At 36.3% G+C, this 17,260-nt stretch overlaps 1 protein-coding gene across 1 annotated transcript in view; it reads left to right on the forward strand.

The window, feature by feature from the left end:
* Acer3 (alkaline ceramidase 3) overlaps window positions 1-17,260 on the forward strand; it is an 86,471-nt gene that overhangs the window by 24,085 nt on the left and 45,126 nt on the right. Inside the window, exon 2 of the mRNA XM_090348465.1 lies at window positions 3,214-3,324. Coding sequence (XP_090204591.1) covers window positions 3,214-3,324 — 111 coding nt within the window. The remainder of the gene's footprint in view (window positions 1-3,213; window positions 3,325-17,260) is intronic.

Consider the following 17,260-nt stretch of genomic DNA (forward strand, 5'->3'; position numbering starts at 1 on the left):
GACCCATGTTCGATTCCTCAGTATCACATACATAGAAAAAAGCCAGAAATGGTGCTGAGGCTCAAGTAGTAGAGCTCTAGCCTTGAGAAAAATCCAAGGACAGTGCTTAGGCCCTGAGCTCAAGCCCAGGACTGGCAAAATAAATAAATAAATAAATAAACAAATAAAGTGAAACCTTTTCTTATCAGTTTTTCTCATATATAATGTACATTTACGTGTATTATGCTTCTGATTTTTACATGTTTTACTCTTGATCATGTAAGTCAAAGATAAGAGCCTGACATGTGGCAGTGAGAAGAATGTAAAGGACATGACTCCAGTGAGCATTTTTCTCTCTTGTCCCTTGAACTTCTGTCTCCTGTGATAGCTTAGTACCTCTTCCCACTTGCACAGTATTTTGTCACCACAATAGGTATTATGTCTAATCTAAACATAAAAAATAATATTTAGAATAATTAAATAACCTGAGTGTTCACAAAAGAAAATATACCAATAATAAAGAAGATGAGTAAGGTGGTACACACCTCTAATTTCAGCAGTCAGAGAGCTATGACAGGACAATAATGAGTTTGAGGCCAATCTAGGCTATATTGGAAGTTGTATGCCAGTCTAGAGTACAACTTATTTTCTTACAAGATAGTAAAGTCCTGTCAGAAAGAAAAAATAAGAATGCGGGGATAGAAAGAGAAGGGAGGGAGGGAAGGAAGAGACAGACCAAATGTTATTTTCCCCTCTAAGTAAGAAACCATATTTCACTGTTACTGAAATTCTAGGGTGAAACAGTCAGTCTGACTTATTTGTTGAAATAAGTTTGCTTAGTTTTTTTGTTCAATATATTCTTGAATCACAGTCCTTTTACTGATCCTATCTTTGGCTTGGATTTACAGGTATGAGCTATATTCAGTAGTAGTTTTACTGGTTCATGGAGTAGTTCTTTGTTGAATTTTTTGAGTAACTTCCATACTGCTTTTCAGAGTGGTTGAACAAGTTTGCATTCCCACCAGCAATGTGCTAAAGTCCTGTGAACCCACATCCTTTCCAGCATCTATTATTGCTTGTATTCTTAATGAGCATTTCTTCATATGTCTCTAGGCCATTTTTACTTCTGAGAAGTCTCTAGCTCATTTGCCCATTTATTAATTGGGCAAAGCATTAATTATTATTAATTTATTATTGATTCTAGTTTTTTTAACCTCTCTGTATATTCTGGATATTAAGCTTTTGTCTGATGTATGCAAAGTAGTGGAGTGTAAAATCAAACCTCGAAAAACAGTAGCCTTGCCGAGTGCGGTGGGTCACACCTGTAATCCTAGCTACTCAGAAAGCTGAGATCTGAGGATCTCAGTTCAAAGTCAGCCCTGGCACTAAAGAACCTGAGACTCTTATCTCCAATTAACCACTAGAAAAGGGGAAGTGAGGCTGTGGCTCAAGGGTTAGCGTTGAGCTGAAGAGCTCAGAGACAGTGCCCAGGCCCAGAATTCAAGCCCCAGCCCCCCAAAAAACAAACAGTAACTTTCCTTTATGCCAATAATGAGAAGATGAAGACTGAAATCAGGAAGGCAATTCTATTTGTCATGCTCTTCTCTCCAAATAAAATACCTAGAAATTATTCTAACCAAGGATGTGAAGAAACTGTACCAACCCCCCCTCCAAAAAAAAGCCTATAAAATTTAGAAGAGGGAAATTGAAAAAGACATAAGGAAATAGAACGACCTTCTGTGCTCCTTGATTAGCAGAATATTAATATTGTGAAAATGGCTATCCTGCCCAAAGCAATCAACATATACCCATCAAACAATACCCATCAGAACCCCAACTTCATTCTTCACTGAGATAGAGAAAACAATCCAAAAATTCATATGGAACCACAAAAGGCTTCAGATCAAAAGCATCCTGGCAGGAAAAGTAGTGCCAGAGGAAGAACAATTCCAAACATTAGACTATACTACAGAGCTATAGTAATGAAACAGCCTGATAGTGGCACAAAAACAGGCCTGCAGATCAATGGAATAGAATAGAACAGAAATGAATGCACAAACATACAGCCATCTAATACTCATAAAGGAGCAAAAACATAGGCCAGAAGAAAGACAGCATCTTCAACAGATGGTGTTGAAAAAACTGGATATCCACATGTAAAAAACTGAACCTGGATCCCAGTCTATCATCTTATACCAGTATCAGTTCAAAATGGATCACTGACCTCAATATAAGACCTGAAACCATGGAACTATTATAGGAAGGGGGACTCTTCATTAGGACTCCTCAGCACAGGCAGGAACTTTCTGAACAAAGATTTAGAAGCCCAGCAAATCAAACAATTGATAAATGAGACCCCAATAAGCTAAAATGTTTCTACATAGCAAAGGATACTGTTAAAAGCTAAAAAGAAGCAGGGTGTGGTGGCATGTGCCTATAATCCTAGCTACTCAGGAGGCTGAGATTTGAAGATCACAGTTCAAAGCCAGCCCAGGGACTAAAGTCCAAGAGACTCTTATCTCCAGTTGACCATCAGAAAACCAGAAGTGGCATTGTGGCTCAAGGGATAGGGTGATAGTCTTGAGCTGAAGAGCTCAAGGACAGACTCCTGGCCCAGAGTTCCAAGTCCCATGACCAACCAAAAAAAAAAAAAAGCTAAAAAAGACAGGAAAATGTACTTTTGTTCCTGACTTGAGAAGAAATAGTTTCAGTCTTCTCCCAAGTAGTATGAGTTACTATAGGTTTGTGGTGGAAAGCTTTTATTATAAAGCATATTTATCATATACAACCTTGATTATGTTGACATGTGTTTCTTCTATTCCTAGTTTCTACAGGGCTTTTATCATGAAGAGATGTTTGAGCACTTTTTCTAAAATGATCATATGATTTGTAGAGAATTCTCAGTTTCATTTATCATGTTTTACTTGTATTGCTTATTACCCATATTGACACTTATTACATGACTAATTATTATTTGCAAAAATGAGTATTATTATTTTGCAAAAATAACAAATGTCAATAAGGAAATTTATTTGATAGGATTTATTTTGATTTGCTTACATTTTTGTAAAAAATTTTTGTGAAGTATAGAAATTTTTTTCTTGTAACTTTGAAGGTATCATTCTACCATATTTCTAAAAAATCACATATTTTATTATTAAAGGCCAAATTAATTTATCTTATTTTTGTGTTATTGATAAATAAATATAAACATCTCATGTTTTTCTTATATAGGGAATACAGTGAGTAACCTGATTATGATCATACCTCCACTTTTTGGTGCAGTTCAGAGTATGAGAGATGGACTGGAAAAACGGTACATTGCTGCTTATTTAACACTCACAGGTATGTATAACCCTTCATCTGAAAAATTATGTACAAGCCGGGCATGGTGGCTCACGCTACTCAGGAGGCTGAGATCTGAAGATCGAGCCAGCCTGGGCACTAAAGACCAATTAACTACTAGAAAACTGAAAGTGGCGCTGTGGCTTACGGGGTAGGGCAGCAGGCTTGAGCTGAAGAGCTCAGGGATAATGCCCAGGCCCAGAGTTCAAGCCCTATGACTGACAAAAAAAATTATATACAGTATTCATATGGATTGTTTTTCTTATCATTTCTAAAAATGGTTATCAGTAGGCATTTTTCTATGTTTATGGTACTGAGGAATCAAACCCAGGTCTTCGTGCATGGTAGGCAAGCACTCTACCACTAGGCCAAACTCCCAGCCCCAGTATTCTATTTGTTATACAACTTGAACACATTCTTGAAGTTCACAGCTAAATCTACAAATATTGCCAATTAATTGAAATAGGCTTCTAGTAAAACATTTTAGAAATTGCAAAATACTTTAAACATATGGAATAGAGGTTATGTAATGAATATACTCACATATCTTACCACATAGCTTTGTCAAATTATTTGTTTTGTTCTGTATTATTTTATGAGTGTTTTGGGGGATTGGTCCCACAGCCTCCTGTACATCAAGCAAGTACTGAACTACATTCCCAGCCCTACTTTGTCAGTTCTGAACATTTTGTAGTATTTGTTTTAGATTTTAACTTACCCTATTTTAAGGAAGTTTACTACACTGCAGATAAAATTCATATTTCCTTTGTAATCCTTCATTTTATCTCCTTTAGCCTCCCCACTCAACCTTGTAAAGAGCTAATTTCTGTCTTAAATCTGATCTTAAAATTTTCTCACATGCTTTATGTTTATCCTCCATATATATGTGCCCTTAAAAATGGATATGGTGGGGCCGGGAGTTTGGCCTAGTGGTAGAGTGCTTGCCTACCATGCACAAAGACCCAGGTTTGACTCCTCCGTACCACATACATAGAAAAAAGCCAGAAGTAGTGCTGAAACTAAAGTAGTAGAGCACTAGCCTGCCTCAGTAGCACATACATAGAAAAGGCTGAGAGTGGTACTGTGGCTCAAGTAGTAGAACTCTAGCCTTGAGAAAGCCCTATGACAGTGCTCAGGCCATGAGTTCAAGCCCCAGGACTGTCAAAGAAAAATGACATGAATTAAAAAAGTTAAAAGCTAAGACATGTGAGATGTGATGTCTACAGAATAGTGGAAAAGAAGTCCCTCTTGGTCTCTGCAGCAATTCAGAGCTGAAGACTAATGGCAAACTTGGGCTTCTGGCACCCCCTAGTGCTGAAATGGCTGTATGGAAAAATGGGTGGAAGATCTATTTAAAGAAAATATGGCAGAAAACTTTCCAGACTTGAAGGGAAATGCAAATATCTAGGTAATGAAGGTCAAAGCTCACCAGTAAGAGTCAATCCAGATAAGGAAACCTTAAGATACATCATCAGATTGTCATATATTAAAGATAGAGAAGAAATCCTGAAAGCAACAAAAACAAATTGAATGACATGAAAAGAACTCTCAAGATACTTGTCAGAAGACTTTTCAGCAGAAACCTTACAGGCCAGAGAGAATGAAATAATACTAATCAAGGTATAGAAAGAAATAAAACCCCAATACCAACCAAGAGTACCGTACTCAGGCTGTCCTTCATAAATGGGAGGTAAAGCTACGAGTTTATCACCAAGTTTTCCTTACAAGAAGTTTTTCAAGCATATAGAAAAAAGGCATCACTAAGCAACTTAGAAAACATCTGAGGATATAAAACGAAGTAGTATGTGAAAATATACAGACATTGGGCACCTGTGTCTCATCTAGTTACTTACAAGGCTGAGATCTGAGGATCATGGTTCAGAGCCAGCCCAGATAGGTAAGTCCTTTATACTGTTATCTCCAGTTAGCCACCAAAACAGCCATAAAATGAAACTGGCTCAGGTGATAGAGCACTATCCTTGAGCACAAAAGCTCAGGGACAGTGCCCAGGCTCCGAGTTCAAGCCCTAGAACAGACACACACAAAAGGGCCGAGGCCCTGACAAAAAAATGTTTTTTAAAATTTCTTTTTATGTAATCCAATTTGAGTTTTAAATTTGCAAAACATAAAGATGTTCTTGGTAACCAAAAACCTATTGACATAGTGAGAAGTAAAGGATCACAACATACTAGAGAAAAGTCATTTGCATAAAGGAAAATAGTGTTGGAAAGAACATACAGAGCAACTAGAAGACATAACACAACTCAATTGTAAATCCTAAGCTATCAGAAAAACCATGATCTTGAACAAAACTGAATTAAATTCGTCCATTAAAAACCTAATGCTATGTGATGATGATTCACACCTGTGATTCCTAGCTACTCAGAAGGCTAAGATCTGAGGTTTACAGTTTGAAATCAGTCAGGTCAGGAAACTTGGTGAGATTCTTATCTCCAATAAACTATCAGAAAGCCAGAAGTGGAGCTGTAGCTCATCTGTAAAGTGCTAGCCATAAGCCAGAAAAGCTAAAGAATCGGGGGAGGCCTAGTTCAAGCCCCAGTATTAGCACAAGAAAAGAAAGAGAGGAAGAAAAGAGGAAGGAAGGAAAGAAGGAAGGAAGGAGAAAAAAGAAATGAAAAAGAAAGGAAGAAAAAGAAAGGAAAAAGAAAAAATTGGTTGAATAAATTAAAGAGGGAAACCCAATTATGTTACTTCTAGCAGACTTAGTTCATCTGTAAGGACACTTACAGAATGAAAGCAAAAGGATATTCTATAGACGTTGAAACCAAAAGAGAGCAGGAATAGTTACACTAATGCCAGATAAAAATAGACGTTAGTGCAAAAATTGTAAAAAGGCAAAGCTGATCATATAATGGTAAATGGGTCAATTCGGCAGGAAGATATAAGAAATATAAATACATATGTACCTAACATCAGGGAATCTAAATATAGAAAGTGTTTAGATCTAAGGGGAGAGATAGTTAGTATTGTACATTTTTTGCTCAAGGTTAGTACTCTGCCACTTGAGACACAGTGCCACTTCTGGCTTTTTCTGTAAATGTGGTACTGAGGAATGGAACCCAGGGCTTCATGCATGCTAGCTAGTTAAGCACTCTATCTCTAGGCCACACTCACAGCCCATGCCTTGATTTTTAGAAAACATAATTTTTTACCTAGACTTAGGGAAAAAATGACTAATCAGAAATTAAAAAGATATAACACAGTCATTATCACAAAATATAGATGATCATAACTTTTATGGATAATTTTAAGTTTGGATAAAAATACTTATAATCTTGGACATCCACAACTTACCAAGTATCAATAAAAATGGTATCTCTAATCACTGAGACAAACATGAAATGAAATGTTTAAGTAAATAGAAAAAATAATTGGATGTTTCTTCTACACAAAAGTAAACTCCAAATTGGTCAGAAATCAAAAAGTAAAAACTAAAATATTATATGTACTGAAAAATCTGTAAACTCTTCCATATGCTGCATTTAGGAACAGACTTTCTATAATTCAGATCTAAAAGCAGAAAGGTTGACAAATTGAGTTATATAAAAATACAAGCTTTTGTATGATACAAGAATATTAGAAGCAAAAGGCCAAATAGTGTATTTGTAATACCCACCACAGTAAAAGGTTTAGTATTCTTTATGTAAAAAATAATTTTTAAATATTTATATTATAGGACCAAATATCTATTGGGAAACAATACTCAAAGACAGAAAATTTTTCAAGAAAGGTATTTTTTAAATACCAAGAAATATGTAAAACTTACTTGATCTACTTGTAAAATGAGAGATGCAAATAAAAAGCTCCAGTGACAAGTATTAATTCTTTTAAGATTCTTTTAAGAAGGTTCAAGTGTTTAACACCATTCTACTTTGGTAAGACTGTGGAAAAAATAGGCATTCTTCACATATTACCAGTGGTAATGCAAAAATTTTGTAGGTAAATCTATATCTATATCTACCTATCTTATCTATCTATCTATCTACTCTTTGATTAGACAGTCCTACTTTTAAGAATTTTCTGTGAAGATAAATCAGAAACTGGCTGTATAAATGGTGTATCTACATCTGATATGAAGGGATTTAAGGAATATACTGTTAATGCACAGTACAAAACATTATATATAGATATATATACAATATACAACTCTATTTAAACAGAAGCAAAATATACATTTTTTAAATAAATAGTTCCTTATTATCCAAAGAGGTTAAAATGACAGAAAAACATATGAGAAAATGCTCATCATCCCTCGTCATAAAGGAAATGCAAATAAAAACAACCCTAAGATACTACCCAATTGGAATGACCAATATTCTTCCGAGAGCAGACGAGATCGTGTGCGTTCAGGGTGGTATGGCTGTACACAGAATGACCAATATTCTGAACTCAGAAAACAACAAATGCTGGTGGGGTTGTAGAGAAAGAGGAACCCTACTGCACTGCTGGTGGGAATGTAAACTAGTTCGGCCATTCTGGAAGGCAGTTTGGAGGTTTCTTAAAAAGATTAAAATAGACCTTCCCTATGATCCTGCCGTAACACTCCTGGGCGTCTGTCCTGAGCATCATAACCCAGGATATGATAAGGACACCTGCTTAGCCATGTTTATCTCTGCACCATTCACAATAGCCAAGCAATGGAAGTAACCCAGATGCCCTACTGCAGATGAATGGATACAAAAAATGTGGTATATATACACAATGGAATTCTACATAGCCAACAGACAAGATAAAATAATGGCATTCGCTGGGAGGTGGATGAAATTAGAGCAAATCATGTTGAGTGAAATAAATCAAGACCAAAGCAACAAAAGGCACATGGTATCCTTAATATGTGGATCTTAGATCCAAACAGTACAACAGTGAAGACTCACTATTTGGGTACCCAAGGTTATGGACATGGTCTTGGAGATACAAACATAAGTACATAGACATAAAAATCCATGCTGGGCTATATACTCTATAGACAAAATGTTTGATTACATATATTAATATGTATTTATGACATATAAACCCTCAGTTTAATTTTAATTATGTTCCAAAGTCTGAGTGCCAGTGATTGTATATAGAGATTCCCTTCTTGAATACTTGTTTGTTAAACATGACATTTGAAATATGATGTAAAAATCAATGTTAATAAATTCTTTAATTAAAAAAATAAAAAATAGTTTCTTATTTAAATTTTTTCTTTTCTTTTCTTTTTTGCCAGTCATAGGCCTTAAACTCAGAGCCTGAACACTGTCCTTTGGCTTTCTCAAGGCTAGAGCTCTATCGCTTGAGCCACTGCACCACTTCTGGCTTTTTTCTGTGTATGTGGTACTGAGGAATCAAACTGGATGCTAGGCAAGCACTCTACCACTAGGCCAAACTCCTAGTGCTTAACTTCTTTTCTTATTTTAATATTTTCTTATTTAAAAAAGAAAAAAACAAAACACATCAAGCTGGGAGCTGGTGACTCACTCCTGTAATCCTAGCTACTCAGGAGGCTGCGATCTGAGCATTGCACTTCAAAGCCAGCCCAGGCAGGAAAGAAAGTTCATGAGACTCTTATTATCAGTTTACTACTAGAAAACTTAAAAGTGGGTGCTGTGACTCATAGTGGTAGAGAACTAGCCTTGAGTGAAAGAGCTAAGGGACTATGCTCAGGCCCTGAGTTCAAGTCTTATAACACTACCCAGAAAAAAGAAAAGGGAAAAAAAATGAAATTTCATTTCATTTATGTTGTAGTTCATCCCCTTTTGACATTTTGATGTGACTTCAGGGAAGAAATGATATGGAAAGGCCAGAGCAGAGTCACACTTCTCTAAGCCTATCTTTTTATATTATTATACAAAGAAAAACAAATGAACTGTGCTGTATATGAAATGGATAACTTTATATCATCAAAGTAAAAGAACAAATCCAATTAACTTTCAACATCTTCCTCTCGTGACTTTTTTCCCAATTTGAAAACAAAATAAAATGGAAGGGAATCTTGAATCTCACTTGGCTAAATTTATTTACTCTTTATTGTTCGTAGTAGTACAGGTATAGTAATGCTGAAGCTGTTTTCATATACATTTTAGAATATTAGGAGCTAGGGTTCTCACTGTTGAGAGAACTAGACAGGTTTGAATGGGGGAAGGTAAGGAAGAACACTGTGGTGTGGGGTTTGAGTTAGAGGTATCATTATTTTTAAAAACTCCTTACTAAAAGGTATGAAAATTTCTTGGCAAAATAGCTAAATTTCTGGACTCTCTTGCAATGCCAGAAGATATAAGAATACTCAGAAAATGAAGGAAACATGTCAAATGACACAAAGAAGTTTTGCCAATCCAGCATAATCTGAGCTTCAAAATGAAAAATAACGATAATAGATTTAACACAAATAAGAGCCCATAAACTCTTAAAATTCTGGAAAACAAATAGGAAAAATATTTTTGGAAAAATATTAGAACAGCAACTTAAAAAAATGTAAACAGAATGATAGGATAACTGAGTATAATGGGTTCACTAAAGAGTCCCAGTGAGTTTAGAAAGTAGTGGGTGGATGTGTTTGGACAGCGTGATTAAAGTGTTTCCTCACAGATTACTCATTTTGAAAGGGAAAAAAGGATAACAGTAGGGGAAATCTGGCAGACACCACCTTGCCCACACAAGCAGAGTTAAAATCATTAATGGTATAACCCAACAGCAGATTCTACCTGGTATGATGTGCTGTCAAAAGTGCATAAAACCTAAAATGGAGGGGTGTTCTATAAAACACAACTGTCTATGTGCATCTAAAATTTTGATATCAGAAAAGAGAATCTGGAATAGTTCCAGATTAAAAGAGATATAACAAATAAAGACAGAATGTCTTATGCCCCTGGATTGGGGCATAAGGTAAGAAAAGTCTAAAGTTCAATTTTAGCCAAATCAACCAAACTCAAAGATGGCATGCATATATGTAAGAGGATTAATGCTAAATTTCCTGAATTTGATCATTGTGATCACTGTTCCTACCTAGAAGGTACAATATCCATTGGGGATTACTCAGTTACCAAAATCTACTAGTGCTTAACTCCTTAATATAAATTGGTATGGTATTTCATATAACATATGCACATTACTCTCATATACTTTCAATCAAATTTCTATAAAACATAATGCAGTGTAAATGCTGTGTGAATTGTTGTTATTAGTAGAATCCAGGACCAATTGACAGAGAAGGCCTACTATCCAAGCTAAAGTATTAAGTCAGTCTCAGATGGTGAAACAAAATAACAATGTGTTTGTTGGTTTATTTTATGTACTTCTTAATAGGTAGATAGATAGATAGATAGATAAAATATGGCAAAATGTTCATGTGTAAATCAGTTTTAAAGGTGTATGTGTCATGGTGATATTTTTGTAATTGCTGTGCTAACTTAAATATTTTCAAAATAAGCAGGTTGATTTTAAAGAAGCAAATATTGAACACTTACTGTCTGTATAATAGTATACTAAGCAGTCTGTTGAATAAGAGATTTGGAGTAAGAAATGGTAGGAACAAAATGGGACAGTGATGATAGGAGTTATATCTTTGCCAATTTAATCATGCTTCTCTTTTTTTCTCAAACCCTTGTGAGGAATATATTCTTTTTTACTTATGTCTGTTCTTCATTTTTTTTTTTTGCCAGTCCTGGGCTTGAGCTCAGGGCCTGAACACTGTCCTTGGACTTTCTCAAGGCTAGAGCTCTACCACTTGAGCCTCAACACCATTTCCAGCTTTTTTTTCTATGTATGTGGTACCGAGGAATCAAACCTGGGTCTTCATGCATGCTAGGCAAGCACTCTACCACTAGGCCAAACTCCCGGTCCTGTTCTTCATTTTTGCTTTGGTGATTGAACTTATATCAACACACAGGGTACACACTTTTTCCAAAATATGCACTTAGATTTTAGAGTTGAGGGAGATTTTGCAGAAGGAACTTGGAATTCAGGCTTTGTGGGCAAATACTTTAGGGACAGACTGTTAAGAATTTATGAGAGTCATTGTGCTTTGGGTTGGTGCTTTAATCATCTGAAAATTCAGTCATTTTCAATATTTTTGATAAATATTTACTGAAAATATGCTAAATATAGTTCTTAAACTAGATTTCATTTATTGGAACCTGTAGTCTATCAGAAGATGCAGTCAAATAATTCCATAAATAAGGGCTTACAACTGTGATATGTAGGGAGGAAAGTTACTTAGGCTTGCGATGTAAAGTAGTGATAGAGCATGTGCTTAGCATGTACGAAGTCTTGGATATAATTACAGTATCACAAAAAAAAGAAAGAAAAATTACCAAGTGTAATCAACAGGAGCTTTCCTTTTTCATAATATTTCCTTCCATCCTGAAGAATTGTCAATTCTCCCAGTAAACCTAACTTTAGTTTAACTTATCATCCTAGTCACAGCTGCTTTGGAACCAGTCCCTTTGTCTTTTTTGGGGGGTAGAGGGCAAAGTGTCCTTATGTTGGCTGGTCTGGAACTTGTGACTTCAAGCTGTCCTCCTACCTCAGTCTCTCAGGTAGCTAGGACAGCAGATGTGCTTTTCCACATTCCTCTTCTCTTTGTCTAATACTGTCATCCCTTTTTTTTTTCTCAGTTTTTCTACTCTGGTAATCCAAATATATACATTCTATGAAAGGAAGAGGTGCTTATAACAAATAGAATAATCAAAATTGTCATCACTGATTATTTTTCTAACAAGTCTCTTTATAAATTTTTCTTTTATTAACTTGAAGGGTTAACAACCTCTTTTTTTGTGTGTGTACCCATTCTGGGCCCAGCTTGGGAGTTATGCCCCTGAACTATTTTGCTCAAAGCTAATGCTCTACCACTTAAACTACAACTCCCACTACCTTCTTTTTAGTGGTTAGAAATAAGAGTTTCACAGACTTTCCTGTCTAGTCTGCCTTGGAGCCATTATCCTCAGATCTCAGCTTCCTGAATAGCCAAGATTATAAATGTGAGCCTCAGCATACGCCTTTATTCTTTCCTTTACAAGATTTTTTAAAAAGTATATACTATGTGGCTCAAAGACAAGGTTCTGTGATTCTAACTTAGACATGAAATAAAGAACAAAAAAATAAGGTCTTTGTCCCCTTAGAGTTTATCTTACAGTGGTTGATGATGTACTTCAGATAATAACAAGTTTTTTTTATGTGAAATCTATTTGTGGTTTTGCATTTTCCAAAAGAGCAAATAATTACTAACAAGAAAGATAAATTATCAAAGGTAAGAAACAGAAAAAACCTGAAAGTCCTTAAAAAGGATCATTAGAAAGCTTCATGGCATTATAAGATAATAATTTGATTGACATTATAATACCAGCACTGACAAACAATCTTTATTACATTAGGAACACTCATCCTCTTGTCTTACTTTTACTTAATTTAGTTTATGTGATCATGATTGTCATTAACAGATGTACTTAACTGTTATACCTTTGATTCTATGGAAACATGGCCTTCTGTCATTTATTCTTGCTCACTTGTTTTGCCTCGTGGTTAAACATTGATGTGATTTAAAAGGAACTTATAGTACTTTTTTCACTTTCAAGTTACTGCCATGAAAAATAAGTTAGCTGCTTCAAAATGTAATGATTGCTCTGAACATAGTTTTCCTGCACACAGGTACATGTGAGATAATGCTGACAGTGATCATTATAGACATTACTCTTATTTTACAGTAGAGACACCAAAATCTCAAGGAAATTAAACTTTCTAAAGTAGACAAATAGTAAGTGATAAATATAGTTTATCAGGGTCTGACTCTGAAATGCTTGTGTACTTTTTCCAATGTGATCACATCTGAGCATATCTGTATTCTGTTGTAACCTTTAAAAACCTTTTGCTGGTAGTCTGCCAGAATACTTAAGAGGTTTCAGCTGAATGAAATTCTTCTATATGCTTGCTTGGAAGACTAATAAAATAGTGTGAATAACCTCATGATTCCAATTCCATTAATATTTTGATTTTATAGTCCCCTGGGAAAACTTGTTTCAGTTACCTGTGTTTTAGAATGCCCTTGATAATTTATGTAACTATAAATTTTAGATGAATTTGGACATTTCTAGCAAGCGATTTAAATGTAACTTCAAGTCAAGCATCATGACAGAATGGTGCCTTAAAAGGTTACCTTGCTGTTAACAAGGTGTCTATCTCATTTTGACAGAATCAGTTTGCATTCAAGAAGGATAAAAGAAAAAGTTTTGATTATCTTTTGATTATGTCAAGATTTCTAATTTTTATAAATGGCCAATCAAGCCAGGTGCCAGTGGCTCACACCTAGCTACTCAGGAGGCTGAGATCTGAGGATCACAGTTCAAAGCCAGCCTGGGCACGAAAAATTTGTGAAACTCTTATCTCCAGATAACCAAGAGAAGACCAGAAGTGGTGCTGTGGCTCAATTGGTTGATCGATATCCTTGCGCTGAAGAGCCCAGGCCCAGAGTTCAAGTCCCACGACCGACAAGAAAAATAAATGGCCAGTCAATACTATTTTCACAGTATTGATTGTTCTTGACACTTGTTTAATTCTTGAATTTATTTTTTATTGCCAGTCCTGGGCTTGAGCACTGTCCTTAGATTTTCTCAAGGCTAGAGTTCTACCACTTGAGCCTTAGCACCACTTTCGGCTTTTTTTTATGTATGTGGTACCAAGGAATTGAACCCTGGTCTTCGTGCATGCTAGGCAAGTGCTCTACCACTAGGTCAAACTCCCAGCCCCTAATTCTTGAATTTTTTTATTGTAATTATTTGAGTTTTTTTTTTCAGGAACTCTGCCCCTTTTGATAAATTATAGTGTATTAGTGGTGGAAACTGCTTTATTAAATTCCACTTGTGTTCTCCAGCCATGCCTGCTTTGCTCTGTAATAATTTGTCTCTTGAAATGAGATAATCCTATTTGAAAATCTTCATTCCTTGGCATATTGTTCCTAATCTGGAGTCTGTCCATTATTTTCCACAACTCTTCCACTTTATCCTACATTTCAGCTACATCAGACTGCTTGCTGATTTTAGTTCATCTCTACTTTTAACTTCTCTGTCCCAGCATGTGTATCATTCAGGATTCTGTGCTTTGTTTTATTTAGAAAGCCTTCTCTTAAACCCTCCTCAATCTCTTGGCTCTATTTTCTATGTTCCCACCACGTATGGTGTGCACTTTTATGACGACACTCATTATATTGCATGTAATTATCTTTGTGCTTTCTGCTTTCCTCTAAGACTCCTTAGTAGTCAAAGGGGGAAAGTGGCAAAAAGCGTAGTTGGACAAGAAGAAAGGTCACATAGGGTCCTGAGTCAGCAACCTGAATAGCTGGGACTATAGATGTGTTACTACACCTGTCTTGGTTAACTTTTTTTTTTTTTTTTTTTGGTCCTTCATGAGGCTTGAACTCTAGGCCTGGGTACTGTCCCTGAACTCTTCAGCTCAAGGATATCGCTTTACCACCTGAGCCACTTCCAGTTTTCTGGTGGTTAATTGGAGATTCATGGACTTTACTGCCCAGGCTGGTTTTGAACTGTGATCCTCAGATCTCAGCCTCCTGAGTCGGTAGGATTACAGGCATAAGCCACCAGCACCTGGCTCTTGGTTTACATTTTAAAACATGGCTGCTGTGTAGAAAATGGAATGGTGAGCAGTAAATGCAATGTGAAATCCAGGTAATAAAAGCTATTGCATTGGTCCATGTAGCATCCCTAGGATGACACTTGTAGAGACTCATGAGAAGTAGATGGGCTTAGGAGATACTTTCAGATTATGCCTATAGGATTCACTCACCCGTTAAACATGTGTGAAAATGAAAGAAAGAGGGCCCTGGGTGTAGCCTAGTGGTAGAGTGCTCACCTCCCATGCACAAAGACCTGGGCTCGATTTCTCAGTACCACATACATAGAAAATGCTAGAAGTGGTGCTGTGGCTCAAGTAGCAGAGCGCTAGTGAAAAGTGAGCAAAAAGTGTCCAAGGACAGTGCCCAAGCTCTGAGTTCAAGCCCCAGGACTGGCCAAAAAAAAAAAAAAGAAAAGCCAGAGTTTCAAATATCCATTTTCTTGTTTGGGAAGCTGTATAGGTAGGAGATGGAGAAAGCTAAGGTGTAGAGGGAAGGTCTGCCATTCTGTTTTGATGCTGTCTAGGAATGCCTATGAGACATTAGTCAAGTAGTGATTTGCACGTGTGAGGTTGGGGCTTAGGCATCGTTGCCTTATTGAAGTTAGTACTTAAGGGCACTGGCATAGGTGCAGCCACCAAGTTGAGAATGTAGAGCACCCAAGGCTTGCCGACACAAGTGCATCACTCAGAGGCAGGCTTGGAATGTAGACATATTTGAATTGGCCCATATTTGAAGTTTAAACCTTTTAAACTAGTTGCCTACTTTGGAAAACTGACAATATATATATGAAAATTGAGATATCTACCTTGTCTTAAATAAACAAAAGATTTCACGTTGATGCCATAGCTCAAATGGTATAGGGAGAGTGCTTGCCAATCAAGGCCCCAGTGCTAAAGAAAAATTAGCATATCTTGGTTGTATGCCTGTGACTCACACTTATAATCCTACCTATGGAGGCTAAGATCTGAGGATCAGTGTTTGAAGCCAGCCCAGGCAGCCAGGAAAGTCTACAGACTTTTATCTCTAACTGCCAAAAAGCCAGAAGTGAAACTGTGACTCCAGTGGTATAGCATTAGTTTTGAGCAAAAAAGCCCAGGGACAGCGTCCAGGTCCTGGGTTCAAGCCTCAGTACTAATGTGTGCTCACATAAGCACGCAGGCACACACACACACACACACACACACACACACACACACACACACACACACATATTCCCAACCTGTAAGCCTATATTTTTTCCCAGTAACACCCAGCCTGAGCTAATATCTTTAGTATGGTCTTTCCAATTTCCCACAATCTTTACTGTTCTCTCTCTCTTTTTAACCTGTTTTATCCAGATGCAAATCTAGGTTTTGAATGTACCTCTCCAAACTTCCAAACTTAGACATAAAGAATACAAGGAGTGGACAAAGAAGCCTATAAAGAAGCAACTATGAGATAAGAGAACCGGAGAATAGACTATTACAGAAAACTTGAGAGAATCTCAGAAGGTGTATTTGAATGAAAGAGGGCCCAGGTTGGCTTCAGTCCTTGGTCACTCTCTAGTGACAGTTTTTACAAAGAATACCTACAAGTCATAAGTTTACTCTCAAAATAGTCTTAAACCATGAGCATCCTACCCAGGACCTCCCAATAACTAGAATTACAGGTATGGAGTGCCACACCTGGATTATGATTTTTGAACTGTTTTATTTGGTGCTTCTAACTTTGTCTTAATTCATGTTCTTACCATAAAATGATCCTCTCCAATTTTTTGGATCATTTTTTTTGGAAATTTATTTACTGAAGGAATACTTTTTAAAATACTTGTAGCATTCCAAGAAAATTTTATGTGCAGCTTTAAATTAGAACTTGTAATGTTTAATTAATTAGCTAATTAACTTTTTGGTACAGTCTTAAAATGACTCTCAGGCTGGTCTTGAAACTCTTGAGTTTCAAACAGCCCTCCTGCCTCAGCTTCCCAAATAGATGGGACTACAGTTAATTACACCTAGCTAATTAAATTTTTTAAATTTATTTTTACCTGATACAGAAAAACATAAAAATTGTGCACATTAATGGGATGATGCGATGCTATGACACATGTATACATTGCATAAGGTTTTAGTCAGGGAACCTTTTATCATTTATTTAAGATATACAGTTTCAAAATCCTTCCCTTCTACCCTTTGAAATTCAGATTGAATTATTACTTCTTACTTTTACATCACATAATTCATGAAAATTGTAGAGTTTCATGCTTTCCCAGATACTGCCAGAATTGGTGGAATTTTGGGCTGTTCTTTTGCTTTCAGGACTGGGTTTTCACTGATA

This window comes from Megascapheus bottae, chromosome 16 (genome assembly GCF_031878675.1).
Source record: "Megascapheus bottae isolate mThoBot1 chromosome 16, mThoBot2.hap1, whole genome shotgun sequence".
NCBI lineage: Eukaryota > Metazoa > Chordata > Mammalia > Rodentia > Geomyidae > Megascapheus > Megascapheus bottae.